Source organism: Primulina tabacum, chromosome 7 (assembly GCF_025594145.1).
Source record: "Primulina tabacum isolate GXHZ01 chromosome 7, ASM2559414v2, whole genome shotgun sequence".
Taxonomy (NCBI): domain Eukaryota; kingdom Viridiplantae; phylum Streptophyta; class Magnoliopsida; order Lamiales; family Gesneriaceae; genus Primulina; species Primulina tabacum.
Genome location: NC_134556.1, coordinates 30884702 through 30899373, shown reverse-complemented (window position 1 = coordinate 30899373; position 14672 = coordinate 30884702). Strand labels below are relative to the sequence as shown.

Genomic DNA, 14672 nt, shown 5'->3' with positions numbered 1-14672 from the left:
AGATGGAACTCAACTTTCTTGATGTTGAATGTAGCTCAAAAATTTGAAAGGGCTTTCGAAAGATTTGATGAACAAGATCCATGTTATAAATTGGATCTTCAACTCACAAAATGGATTGATGTTGTGAATGATGATGGAGAGGCGGTATTCGGTGCAGATGGTAAACCTAAAAAAGAAATGAGAACTTTCGATGGGAGGCCTACTAGTGCCGATTGGGAAAATGTTAGGACTTTTGCTGCTTTATTGAAAATATTTTATGAACTAACTTTGAAAGTTTCAGGTTCATTGTATGTCACATCCAATACTTTTGCACATGAGATTAGTTTCATTCACACAATATTGAAAGAGTGGAAAGAAAGTGACGATTTTGGTGTATATTCTATGGAAATTAAAATGAAAAAAAAATTTGACAAGTACTGGGGAGATCCCGAGAAAATGAATAATTTACTCTTTGTTGCAGTGGTGCTCGATCCTAGACACAAATTGGATTTTGTTGAATTCATGTTGTTAAAATTGTATGGAGATGAAATGGGTGCAAGAGCAGGAAAGACAGTAAAAGAAAATTTGCTTTCTTTGTATAAAAATTACAAGGAGAAGATGGAGCCTCAAGGAAGCAAATCAAAAGTGTTATCTTTTCAACAAGTAAGTGATGTTGAGCAAAAAAGTGCAAATCAAACAAATTTAAAAAGACAATCAATTCTTGAGAAGTACAAAAAACAAAAGGCACATAGTTTTTGTTATGGTAATATTTCAGAATTGGATAGATATCTAAATGAGATGGTTGAGGAGTATTCTGAATATTTTGATATTTTGGGATGGTGGAAGCAAAATTGTCATAGATTTCCCATACTTTCTGAAGTTGCTCGTGATGTGTTAGCTATTCAAATATCAACTGTTGCTTCAGAATCTGCATTTAGTACTGGTTGTCAAGTACTTGATTGTTTTAGGAGTTCAGTGACTCCTAAGATAGTGGAAAGCCTTATTTGAGCACAAGATTGGCTTCGTTCATGTCCAATACCAATTAATGTTGAAGAGACTTTGGAGGATATGGAAAACCTAGAAGATCGTAAGTTTTTTTTATAAAAATGTTATAGTTATAATTTCTTTATTGCTATAAACTTCTAATTTATTTTACTCGTATGTCATACTTTCTTTTTCAGATATAGCAAAACTTGGGTTGGACTCATTTTCCTCCACAATACCCGTGGATAAATCATAAATGAAATACTTAAGTTAGAATGATAAATGATACGTTTTGTCATGTATTTTATTATGATGAGAAGATTGTACATCAAGCTTGAATTCTAGAACAAGTTTAAATTTTACTTTGTTTTTTTGGGTGATTTACATATTTTGCATAAATATGTCCTAGTATTTTAAGTTTTGATAAGACTAAAGTATGTGTTTTTTTCGTAGGTTTGCTTTGATTTATTCAGTATTGTCTTAAGATGAGATAATTATGTGTATAGTAAGTCAAATAATTATCTATTAAAGTTAATGGGATTGGCTTTGTTTTCTTGAATATCATTTCTGCGGTTTGTTTGACAACATAATTTATGCTCTTTGTTTCATCTTCTGAATTCTTACTTCTCGAACATTATTTTATGTCCATCCATGGCTGATGCTAACATATTTTTCTACGATAAACTTTGTTTATCACCTCTTATCTTATGTTCTTTTTCTTGTGTTTTGGACTTTTGGTTTCTTGAGGTGCCGAGCTTCTAAAACTGCATAATGACATTCAAAGTTGTGGATACGAGGACGTGCAGATTATGTGTGAAATGCCGAGAAGAATAAAATCCAAGTAATGGTTTTGGAGGAATTTTTGATGGTCCAGTACCCATTCAAACCATGATGGAGCATTAGTTTTCTTTTCTTAAAATCAAACTTGAAGAAGAAAAGCTCTCCAACTATTGTACAATAATATTATGGTGAGAGACTTGATTTCCTTCAAGGTAGTCATGCACTCATGCTTACGTTTTGGTGATTGTAATATCTTCAAGTTTTTATCGCTTATGTTTGGTCGTAATATCTTCAGTTTGATTGTAATATCTTCGAGTTTGTATCGTTCAAGATAGTCATACACTCATGCTTTCTTTTTCTTTTTTTGGTTATAATTTGCATTTTTTTTTTAAAAATATCGGTTATTTCGATCGGTACGATTTAAAAATCAGTTCGGTTAATTCGGTTTCTATGATATTTCGGTCGGTTCGGTTATTCGAAATAAAATCGGTTAAATCGGTTATTGGTCTATTCGGTTCAGTCGGTCACCGAATCGACCGATTGCACACCACTACTTGCATGCACGTGGTATACGTGGACCTTCAAATTTTCGAGACGTTACATATTGTATTCGAAAATTTTAGTATACTATATTAGTTAGGATCATGATTTATTATTTTATTTATTAAATATGTTACGATTTTGTGATATTGGATTTAGTATATATATTATATAATTTACATAGTTATGTATATATTGCTTGAGTTGATTGCCGATTAAATCAGTTGAATTTATTTCAAATAAATAGCATCAAGTTAATATTATCATTAAATCAAGATATTCTGATTTGTTTTTTTTATATATAAAAAAAAAACTATCCTATCAATACGGGAGTAAAAAGTAATTTCTTGTAGAACTTTATCTAATTTATTGTTCTCATTTTTAAAAAATTAATGGATTGAAACAAAATAAAAATATTTAATACTTGATCAATAATTTCATTGAATTATTTACACTTTCGATAGAGCTCGAGATATAAATTTAAGCAAATTAAAATTTTACACTTAAAGTGAAATTGTATAATATTTAATTACATGTAATATTACAATATTAAAATTTTAAATATAATAAGTCTAATAGTTACAGTTAATATGGAAAAGTATATGTTTGGACTTTTGGAAGGATCAATCAAAATTTTGTATATAAAAGAAATTATATGTAAGGGTATTTTTGTCGAATAATAGTGTAATAAAAACGTCAAATGGAGTGTAATTAATATTTTTGGTGTGTAAATATCACTCTCCATTTTTTATTTACCTTACATATAACAATTATTCTTTAACTATGGAAATTAGCAAAATAACTACATATTAACACAACCAAATTAAAATTACTCAAAAAACATTCTAATTAATTATAAATAATATTATTATATAGTAAGGATTTTATTAAAACATCACCTCTGAAAATTCTAAAATAAGCGGTAATTTATTTTTATTTTGAATTATATATATATATATATTCTATTTTATATAAGTTGAGGATAGAAACCGTCGAGGAAAGACACCAAAATATGTATATCCATTTTTCCCCCTCCATTGTAGACAAATTCACCAAAATTTTTTTCGATCAAAATTAAGTAATACGTCACTATTTTTTATAATTCTATTTTGATTTTCATTTAAATATAAATCAAATGAATTATTAAAAATATGGCGTGTATCGGTATACTACTATATATAATATGTGTGTGAATAATTTTTTGGGGTATTAGTGAGAAACAGTTAAAGATGAAGGGTCAGAAAATAAAATTTGCTTACTCATTATCCCCACGATCCCCTTCCGCTAACGTGGCCTCTCACTCGTCTTTCTGAAATTTCTCTGATAACAGAAAACGTAAAACATTGCTGTAATGGCAACAATCACAGCTGCAATCGGACCACTAATGATGGGTTTTCCAGCAGCGAAGTCCCACAGTTTCAACAGGCTTTCGATGTATGTTTCGAGAACCACTTCAGGTCTTAATTTCACTGCATCCCAGCTGAGTGGTACCAAGATTTCAGCAACCCATTTTCAACTCCCTGCTCCTATTCCCGTTGATGTTCTACCCAGGCCTTCTCTTATGCCTATTGCACGTAAATTTCTTCCCTTATTTCTGCGTTTGTGGGTTTTCTTTGTGTGTATCGGTATGAGAATGTTATGCACTTAATTTGACTTGGTACGAGGGGCGTAGATGGGATTTATGGGGTTGGTGTGAGGGGTTTTGGGGTGATGAATTGGAGTTGGAGGGTCGAGTTTGAATTTTTGAAGAAAATATGAGTGATCGCGCAATGGGTCTACCCCTACCCCTTGGTATCATTAACTCGATATTCTGTCATTTTAGTTTTGCCTCTCAAGTTAGGCATGATTCTCAAATCTTAACATTGGTGTTCTTTCTGACTTTTTGTTTGGGAGCAATAATTGTAAGTTTGTAACTAGGAGAGTGGCTGTAGTAGGTTGGCTACAATTGTTATGATATAAACCCAGTTCTTTTCGATTAAGAATCAATAGGAATTCTATGGAACTCACTCACAAATGACGCAACAGAAATTGATTATTGAAAGCTATTCAAGAACAAATATTTTATAGTGGTTCAGCAAGATGCCTACATCCACTCTCGAAACCAGGAGCAAGTGATTCTTATTATCTCACCAAGATGAAAATGTACAGCCGCGAGTTTCCTTTCTCACTCAAATAATATGAGAAAGAAGCTACTCTAAAGAATATACAACACAAGCCTTATATATACATGACCCGGTATTAATTAAGCCACCAACTGCTACTCTCTCCTACTTAGCCAAATAAGTAGTCTTAATAGTTAGTTATGCAGCTGTGCTGTCAAGCTTGAGTTGAACATGAGCCATTTCCTTGTGAGCCCGCGTTGGTGTATCGATCCTTCTTTCAACAAAAATAATTGTCCTAGGCGAGGGGGAAATTTGTCGCTTGAGTTATAAGGTTTAGAAAAATTAAGTTGCAATGGTTCCCCCAGTTATAGCTTTTTGTGGAGGGAATCAAATCTCAACAGAATGGCTATTATTGTTATTTGTACCACATTGTATGAGTGGGGGTAAGACATTTTGAAGTGGTACTTTAAAATTTTGGTATTGAGATTAGTTTCTATTCAATCATTATCGTCGTTAAACGGTCAGAACTGCTTAAGATTATGTCATTTGTATTCCATCCGATTTTTTGTTGGAAAGCTGAATTCAAGTGTATTAGAATTCAAAAGGTGCATTTTAAAATCGGATTTGATGTTATTCAGATATTAAGATGATGATATATTGCATATGTTTCATTTGTTGAGAAATATTTTTGACCTGATAGATATGATTATATTTTCATCCAAACAAGAATTGTTGATTGTACTCTAAACTAAAGATTTTAGCATGAGTTTTAGCATGTCGGCCTTGTGTCATGGATGTAGTCCTTGATGGCCTGACCACATACATCTAGTGTTTTGTTGCATTCTATGTAGCACAGTCGCACAGACATTCAAATTTCTTTTTCTTTTGAAGTATCAGATACGACACGGATACTGATACGTCACGCAAATACGTTTTTGACACGGTGAGGACATGCCATGGATACAACGCGGATACATTTGGGCAAAATTGCAAATATTTAAAAGTTTTAGAGGTTAATTGAAAAAGTTGAAATTTCTAAGGACTAATTGGAAAACTATGTTGCATGAATACGGGTACGGGTATCATATCGAATACGATACGGATACGACGACACGTCAGATTTTGAAAATATAAGATACGATAAGGCTATGACACAACCATCATTAAAATATATATAAATATTATATATATATATATATTATATATATATATATATATATATATATATTTATTTATATAAATTTAGTATTGAAAAGTAAAAATTAACTGTCATATTTCGTCAATCACAATATCTTAAATACAAAATTTAAAACACTAAATCCATCTTAAGCAAGTAAAAAGAAATCAAACATCCATATCGGTTTCATCACCAACAATGCCTTCATTAATAAATAATATTGAATCCAATTCAGATCCATCAAGAGACAAATTGGCAATTTCAAGGATAGCAACACCCTCTGGGTCCATGGAATCGAATGCATCCGCTCCAACATCCCACATTTTATTTTCTTCTTCACTATAATGTGGACTCCTCCTAGATAAAAGACGAAGATTGTAGTGAACATACACCAAATATTCCGTTCTTTGTGGTGTTATTTTGTTTATCTTCAGTGAGTTTATGAAATTGTAGGTGCTCCAATTTCTCTCACAACAAGAAGGAGAAGGCTCCCCAAGTAGCTTTAAAGCTAAACTTTGAAGAGTTGGTGTGGAAGCACCATGGATAACCCACCACTTAATTAGAGATATCAAACCTCGATCATGCATGGCATCATTATCAGAAAAATCATCAACGGCTGCTGAAAAAACTCCTCATGGACACTTCTTCGTTCTGATGAACAGGAGTAATATCTTTCAATGCACTTTTTCCTTTCCCTTGAAACTTCGATGTCCCTATGAGGAGGAAGACAATTGGGAGATTATTGGAGCCACTCATTGCTATAATATCTATATAAAAAGATTGATAATTAAATATGAACTGATATGTATAATTTTCTAAAACTTAGCTAAATTTTTTTGAGTTTCACCTCGGATTCGAAGAATGCGCCAAACAATTTAGAGGTGTGTTGCTTTTGTTCCATCGCTGCACCATATAACTTTGAATCTCCACTGTGAGGCCCTTTCGAGATAGCAAACCTAATCTTCTCTGTCATTTCATCCCACCACTCATATACTAAATGAAGACAAGGTTGATCTGTTTCGGCTTTCCTTAGTATCTCATAAATTGGACTTGTGAAATAAAGTATATAATCAATGTTTGATCATCTGATATCTTGTACTTTACTGTTCTAGCCTTCACTGCATCATCCTCCTTGAGTCCTTGTACAGATCCCATCTTTCACTAATCACCATGTTTTCAAGACATTTCTTGATTTGCCTGAACATTTTAAGCATAATGATCGTGGAAGTAAATCGAGTCTCTTCAAGTGATAGCATCTTCAAGTTCGAGTTATAGTTGAACATCGATAATCTCATATTGTGTTTCATTATAAAATTCTTGATCATTGAAGCATTATTTGATACTTCAGCTATCCACTTGAACTCTTCAAAGTCTTCTTTGTTTTGTACGGAGTCAATCGGAGCACAAATATTGTTCAAATCAAGATTCAAAGTGTGCACAACACAAGGTGTCCAAAATATATGTGGGTACTTTGACTCAACAAGTAGCCCAGCAACTTTGCAAACGAGAGCATTATCCCTGACCACTTGGACAACATTCTGATGTCCCACTTCGTTTATGGCATCAATAAGCAACTTAGAGATAAAACCTTTATCCGCCGCCGCCGCGTACATAACAATTGTCTGAAATAAAATTGTATGTCACCTCTTTTATCAATAGAGCTTTTGTATTCTATCAGCATACATATGTATAGATGATGCAGTACACTCATATAACGTTATACCCATCCTATTTCATGGCTATTTTAAAGGTTTCATCTTTAAGTTTATAAATATACAAACGGTTATTTACAAAGAAGACCGCTTATTAATATCATGGCCGTGTGTGAAAGTGGTCCTATGCTTCTAAAGACAATAAATTGTGAAGGTGAGTACAAGGATTAAGATTTCATCTCTAAGTTGCTCATTGATGTCATAAACGAAGTGAGACATCAGAATATTGTCCAAGTGGTCACGGATAATGCTCTTGTTTGCAAAGCCACTGGGTTACTTGTTGAGTCAAAGTACACACCATATTTTGGACACATTGTGTTGTGCACGCTTTGAATCTTTCTTTGAAGAATACTTGTGCTCTGATTGACTCCGTACAAACAAAAAAACCTTTGAAGAGTTCAAGTGGACAGCAGAAGTATCAAATAATGTTTCGATGATCAAGAATTTTATAATAAAACACAATATGAGATTATCGATGTTCAACAATAACTCGAACTTGAAGATGCTATCACTTGAGGAGACTGGATTTACTTCCACGATCATTATGCTTAAAAGGTTCAGGCAAATCAAGAAATGCCTTGTAAACATGGTGATTAGTGAAAGATGAGATCTGTACAAGAAGGATGATGCAGTTAAGGTTAGAACAGTAAAATACAAGATATCAGATGATCAAACATTGATTATATACTTTCTTCAACAAGTCCAATTTATGAGATGCTAAGGAAATCCGACACAGATCAACTTTGTATGGCTTTTATTCCATCGCTGCACCATAAAACTATATCAGTTCATATTTAATTATCAATCTTTTTATATAGATATTATAGCAATGAGTGGCTCCAAGAATCTTCCAATCGTCGTACTCCTCATAGGGACATTGAAGTTTCAATGGAAAGTAAAAAATGCATTGAAAGATATTACTCATGTTCATCAAAACGAAGAAGTACCAATGAGGAGTCTTTTTCGACAGCCATTGATGATTTTTCTGATAATGATGCTATGCGTGATCGAGGTTTGATGTCTCCAACTAAGTGGTGGGTTATCCATGGTGCTTCCACACCAACTCTTTAAAGTTTAGCTTTAAAGCTACTTGGGGAGCCTTCTTCTTCTTGTTGTGAGAGAAATTGGAGCACCAACAATTTCTACACTCATTGAAGAGAAACAAAATAACACCACAAAGAGCGGAAGATTTGGTGTATGTTCAGTACAATATTCGTCTTTTATCTAGGAGGAGTCTACATTATAGTGAAGGAGAAAGTAAGATTGATATGTTGGAGCGGATGCATTCGATTCCATGGACCCATAGGGTGTTGCTATCCTTGAAATTGGCAATTTGTCTCTTGATGGATCTGAATTCGAGCCAATCTTATTTATTAATGAAGACATTGTTGGTGATGAAACCGATATGGATGTTTGATTTCTTTTTACTTGCTTAAGATGGATTTAGTGTTTTATATTTTGTACTTAAGATATTGTGATTGATGAAATATGAAATCTATCAATATAATTTTACCTTTCAAAACTAAATATATATAAATAATATTTATATATATTTTATTGATGGTCGTTTTCTAGCCGTATCTTATATTTTCAAATTTGACGTGTCGTCATGTCTGTATTGTATTCGATACGATACTCGTAACTGTATCCATGCAACATAGGTTGCATTATATTTTCTTTAAATATTATTGATATTGAATTCAACAGCGAGAATACTTTACAATCGCTTGTTGCTGCCGCATTAAGTTTATTGGTGAAAATTTGATAATACTAGTTTGATGTATTTTTTACTTGAACTGCACAAGGAATAAATCATGATGATTTATGATTATTTGATGGGCTTTGAGAAATTCTACAAGTGAGTGTGTTTCTCCTTTTCAAGTATTTTGGTGTTAACCGGTGTGGGTCGGCTATCAGAATGAGTGCAAATTTGCTACTTGAAGATGACAAGCAAATTATAGCATGATAGTAAAGAACCGAAGAACAGTTGCATTAAGTCATTTGGAAACGAATTAAGGAGTGTATTGGAGTTTGTCTCAACCACGACAGTTCACCAGTGCCTATTTCCTCACATTTCTGGCCGTGTTTAGGCGTACGGATCTCCACAAAGGATGCTGTAAAATGGGGGGAATGTGGTTTATGATCGAAACTCAGAGCCGTTCTTATCACCTGGTAGATCCAAGAACGAGATCTATTCTGATACATCAGAAATTAAGCAAAATCATGTTCTCACACCTTTCTGTGATTTGAAAAACAATACATATCAACTTATGGGACAGTGGTGTGTCTGATTCACCACCTCCCCTGTCCTTGTACCATCTCTCGCGGGTGTATATTTTTCGTGTCTAATATTCACGTGATAAACTTAATATAATATTCTAATATATTAATTACCTGTTTTGAGATTGCATTGATGTAGCTGTTATTGCTTCTTTCAACTTTCAGGAAGAATATGTCCGTTCACGGGGAAGAAATCAAACAGGGCGAACATAGTTTCTCATTCGAATCACAAGACGAAGAAGCTGCAATTTGTCAATCTACAATACAAGAGAATCTGGTGGGAGGCAGGGAAACGCTATTTGAAATTCCGATTGTCAACCAAAGCTATAAAAACCATAGAGAAGAATGGACTCGATGCAGTTGCTAAGAAGGCAGGGATTGATCTTAGGAAAAAGTAACGTCAACGGCGATGCATATTTTCCCGGAGGCGGTGACTGACCTTGTAGTCAGCTGGAGGAGGGCAGGAATGTCGTGTCGTGGGCAGGGTCAGAAATGGAGATCGTCGATTATTAGTAGTTTTTATGAGGTTTGAATCATTTATATATTGTGTAGCTTCTTTCTCCTCTGAAATGACTTCTATTGTTATGTTTTTCCTCTTAATCAAGAAAAGTTTGTGATACAATGAGTGTACTAAAAGTGAGATTAAGCACATAGCGCAGGTAAAGATCAACGATTTGGTCAAAATAGGGAAAAAGAAACAATATTAATATTTCGATAATTAAATAATTTCAATAAGCTAAATTACACTGTTACCAAGAATTAAATATTTTTTTTACATTTAAGCTTCAATTAAAATTATTCAAACTTGTAACATTTGGTAATTAATCATTTCGATTTGCGCTTGCATTTTACAACCTTGCATGTGATCTTTTATGCGCTTCCCATTTTCCTTGTTTATTGAGTTGAAACGTGACTTCCAATAAGATTATGCGGGTAATACTCAATTTGATTCCTTAGGTAATTTGTAATTCAGTCTTCTTTCATTTTAGAGGCCTAAAGAACCCCTTTCGTTTTGACGTTTGACCCATTTTAGTCCGAATTCTCATTATACCCTTTACTTTTTTTCAAATAAATTTTTTTTCCTAGTTCATAATGCTTCGGTATTTTAAACTAAAACTTTTACCTTTTGACCAGAACCACGTCGGGTTGTATCTGTCGAGTTTTACAAATTGGTACTCATAGTTCAGTTTAACTACGTAGTCGCAATTGATGGTTCCTATTGTAGATTCCTTCAACGGCAACTAGCACAACTTTGTTCGTTTCCTACTTCAAAGCGTAGAGTAACATATTTAATTTTTGTATATAGTTTAAACGAAAGATGGACAAAATGTCTTGTATTTTTATTCAGACATACTAAATATTTTTACGTTAGTAACTTCATGTAGAGAAAGAGACAACTTGTTTAACTACTTATCGTAGCTTGAAACAAAATACACATAAACTTAAGTACTACAAATTTTATTCTGAAGAAAATTAAAGAGAATGGTCGATGCTCTTAATTTCTTTTTGTTTTTGAGCCTCTTTCGCATTTGAAATTCGGATTTCATACTTGTGGATAGCTTTTTGTGTTATAGCTTGACAGTTTTTGCCGAAAACATCTTGTAGTGAGTGGTCATGTTCTTGGAGGTCCTCGAGGAAAATCTTTTGCTTTTGAGATCCCTTAGGAAAATATTTTTTGTGTGATCTCTCACCACTTGGACTTGTTACTACAAGATGTTATTGGTCCGTTCTTGGACAAAAACCCTTATCGAATTCTGACTCTTTCTAGTTTGAGCATTTAAGGAAGATCACAATCGACATCTTCTATTATGAGCTATATTACAGAATTTCGGCCATTTTGACATATCTATTTGTGAGCAACGATTATCTGTATTGGAATAACAATCGAGAAATGATGTCTTGGTTGTAGTATGATTAAAAATATTTGAGTTACATAATTATTATTAGTTACAACTGTTGTTAAAACGATAATAATTCGATCTCACAACTACCATCGAAGCCAATGTCACTTATTCAATTTGCATGCAAGTTGGGAAGAGAGATTAATTACTCCTGCTTGAACAACAGTTGTCAAAACAACTTTGCTAGGGTCATTGTACTATTTAAAATATTTAAGTACTGTTATCTCAAATATAAATTTTGCCAAAGTGAAAAACGCTCGATCATAACACTTTGAAGCATGCGTTGTTTGATTTGATTTGATTTGATTTGATTGGATTGGATTTTGCTTTTCAAGATCATGTGTTTTGTAATTTCTAGAGGATTATATTGTAAAATCTGGATAATGTAATTGTAAAGATCAGACTGTATATAACATCAATATACACATTCAAAACATAAACAAATAATAATAGTAATAAAAAAGTTATGGAGTTTGACCATTAGCTTTTGAACCAACACATGAAAACAAACTGTAATTTGTAACTTGTTGAATAATATTGAATTTAACCGCTAAAAAAATCTCGAACTGAACCATAATCGAACTCGAATTCAATGGCTCGTGACGCACGAGCCGGCTCGATTCTTCTTACACTGTATAGATAACAAATTCTATCAAACTTCAAGGCTTCTTAGCAGCAATTGATCTTGCTTTTAAATTGAGAAAGATAGCCCTGTTAGTTCACCACAAAAAGTTTCATGTATTAGCGACGACCACGGCGACGGAATTTAAGGTCCAGTTCCTTAATTCACTCGTATTTGGGTTTATCGAATTTAAGTTGTGCTTCAATATATTCATAATTTTGATAGTAGATAAATTATTATTTAAGAGTTTACGAGTTTTTAAGATATTATTCGAACATGATATCGAAGTTTGACTATAAACCTAATTAATTAAAAATAATTTATTTTTCGAGCTTCTAATCAAGCTCAAAATGTAATAAATTTAAACTTAAAACGGAAATATGGAGACATAATTGGATAAAAAGATATTTTTATGGAGGAATTGAAATGAAAGTAACTTACCAGAATGAAGCGACGAGGCTGTGAAATAAAACACGAAATTGTAAAGGCACGTACTGATAGTTGATCCAACCCATTAATGGCCAAAACTGTACACAATAAATTCATTTGTTATATATACATATATAATTACGTAAAGCAGGTGTATTGTGAGACGGTCTCACGAATCTTTATCTGTGAGACGGGTCAATCCTACTGATATTCAAAATAAAAATTAATACTCTTAGCATAAAAAATAATATTTTTTCATGTATGACTCAAATAAGAGATCTGACTCGTAAAATACGACATGTGAAACCGTCTCACACAAGTTTTTGTCAATTATATAATTGTTCAATAAAAATCATTAAATCGAATCTGAAAAATATTTTAACGGCGGATCTCGGGTCTTAGTAGACCACCCGATCCATATTCATCCCTATAGCCTAAACATACTATTACTTTATTTCTATTCTCATTTAATGAAAATGATTAACATAAGTTATAATGTTCGTGGGTTATATATTATACATACCTTCCATGCAGTCAATTGTACCTTGGGATAGTCATTTCGAACTTTTTCCCTCACCAATAACCATGGATTACCTAAAAAATTCAAAAATTTACCGAAGATAATAGCATATTCCACGAAAAAATATTTTGAGAAAATAATAATAACAACAACAACGACAACGATGAAGAATGAAGAATGATTAACATACCTTCAACTACCAAGCCATAATACATCATGAAAAAGAAGTTGTTCCAAGGAGAGGTGGTTAATTGTTCCAACAAAACCTATATAATTGGATCTCAATGAATTATTCGACTAAATATCGGTTGAGATCATCTATAAATATATTTCGAGTGTGTTTGGATTGATGTTTTAAATAGATTTTTTATTCAATATTTGGTATATCCGAAATTCAGGTGAATCTCATGTTCGCTCTTAGGTGATCGGTCTAATTACTTTGATTAGTGATTATGATAGATTTCATTATCTAACAATTTAATCGAATTCATCCATCCAAATACAGCTGCTTTCAGACAGCCTCGGATTCTATGCCTAATCGAAATCCAGCCTCCAAATATTTATGCGAAACACGCTCCGAAAACGAAACGAAAGAAGCTCTAACCTTTTTGGCAACAGTACGTTTGTCAGGCTTCTTTCCTCTGAAAATGGCATCCATTGCTTTGTGTAGAAAATGCCCAAATGGCCCAGAATACGCAAATCCATACAACTGCAACAATATTACACCAATTCCAACATTTCAAATTTTATTATAAAAAAAACATTTCAAATTTGAATATATATATATATATATATATATATATTTAGAATATTGAAAATTTGTTAAAAATTGGTACCATGAAAAGAAGAAATTTTCTGAGCTGAATTTTTTGCACCCCAGAAATTTTCTGAGCTACCAAATTACTACTCCCCATCAAAACTCCTGCCGTGATCGCCTGAAAGCATCACGCGAAAAATCATCAAACAATATCTAAACCCTTCTGCCAACATCGAAAAAACCTCCGACTCGGGAAGAGCGAGATCCGTGGTCTCTCATGGGGAGTATGGCACGAAATATAAACAAAAGGGATCGTTATATTTACGAGATTTAAATTAGAGATAGGCACCTTAGTTCTGAGAGGGTGCATTTGCAGCTGCATCAAGTACTTGTGCCAAGATTCTTTCACTAACTCAGACATGGTGTAATCTGTAACTTTTGATTTCTTCTTTCTTACTAATTTGGTTTTTTCAGGTTTGTTAATGGTTTTTTTATATAGAAAATTAGGGATCTCCCAAAACTTCCGATGCATTTACGAAAACATATATTTAATTTCCCACCAACCCACTAGCTTATTTTCCTTCAACTTACACTACTATATCAGTGACCGTTGACTTCTACATCTGTGTGATTAACGACGTAGGGGAGAAACGAGATGTTAAGAACTTTTGCATGTCAGAAGACGAGTGTCACAAAATTGATTCGTAATAGTCTCATATGAATTTTTGTGCACATGACCTGATCCATATTTGGAGAAAAAAATAATAAATTTTCATAGATATGAAAGTGATCAATCTCACAAAATTGACTCGTGAAACGGTCTCAAATGAATTTTTGTGTAAATGAGTAGGATCTATATATGTGATATGTGTTACTTGATTCATATTTG

General features: G+C 33.0%; 2 protein-coding genes across 2 annotated transcripts; one reads left to right on the top strand and one right to left on the bottom strand.

Moving 5' to 3' along the window:
* Positions 1-3554: 3554 nt before the first annotated feature.
* LOC142551252 (large ribosomal subunit protein bL28c) lies at positions 3555-10176 on the top strand. Its single transcript, XM_075660383.1, has 2 exons — positions 3555-3857; positions 9720-10176. Exons 1-2 carry the CDS (start codon positions 3635-3637, stop codon positions 9950-9952), a joined length of 456 nt encoding a protein of 151 aa, XP_075516498.1. The 5' UTR covers positions 3555-3634; the 3' UTR covers positions 9953-10176.
* A 1732-nt stretch (positions 10177-11908) lies between these two features.
* LOC142550860 (peroxisomal membrane protein PMP22) lies at positions 11909-14345 on the bottom strand. Its single transcript, XM_075659907.1, has 7 exons — positions 14133-14345; positions 13863-13961; positions 13631-13735; positions 13217-13292; positions 13030-13100; positions 12519-12604; positions 11909-12166 (listed from the first exon to the last, which is right to left on the bottom strand). The coding sequence occupies exons 1-7, from the start codon at positions 14313-14315 to the stop codon at positions 12115-12117; spliced, it is 672 nt and encodes a 223-aa protein (XP_075516022.1). The 5' UTR covers positions 14316-14345; the 3' UTR covers positions 11909-12114.
* Between the last annotated feature and the right edge of the window lie 327 nt (positions 14346-14672).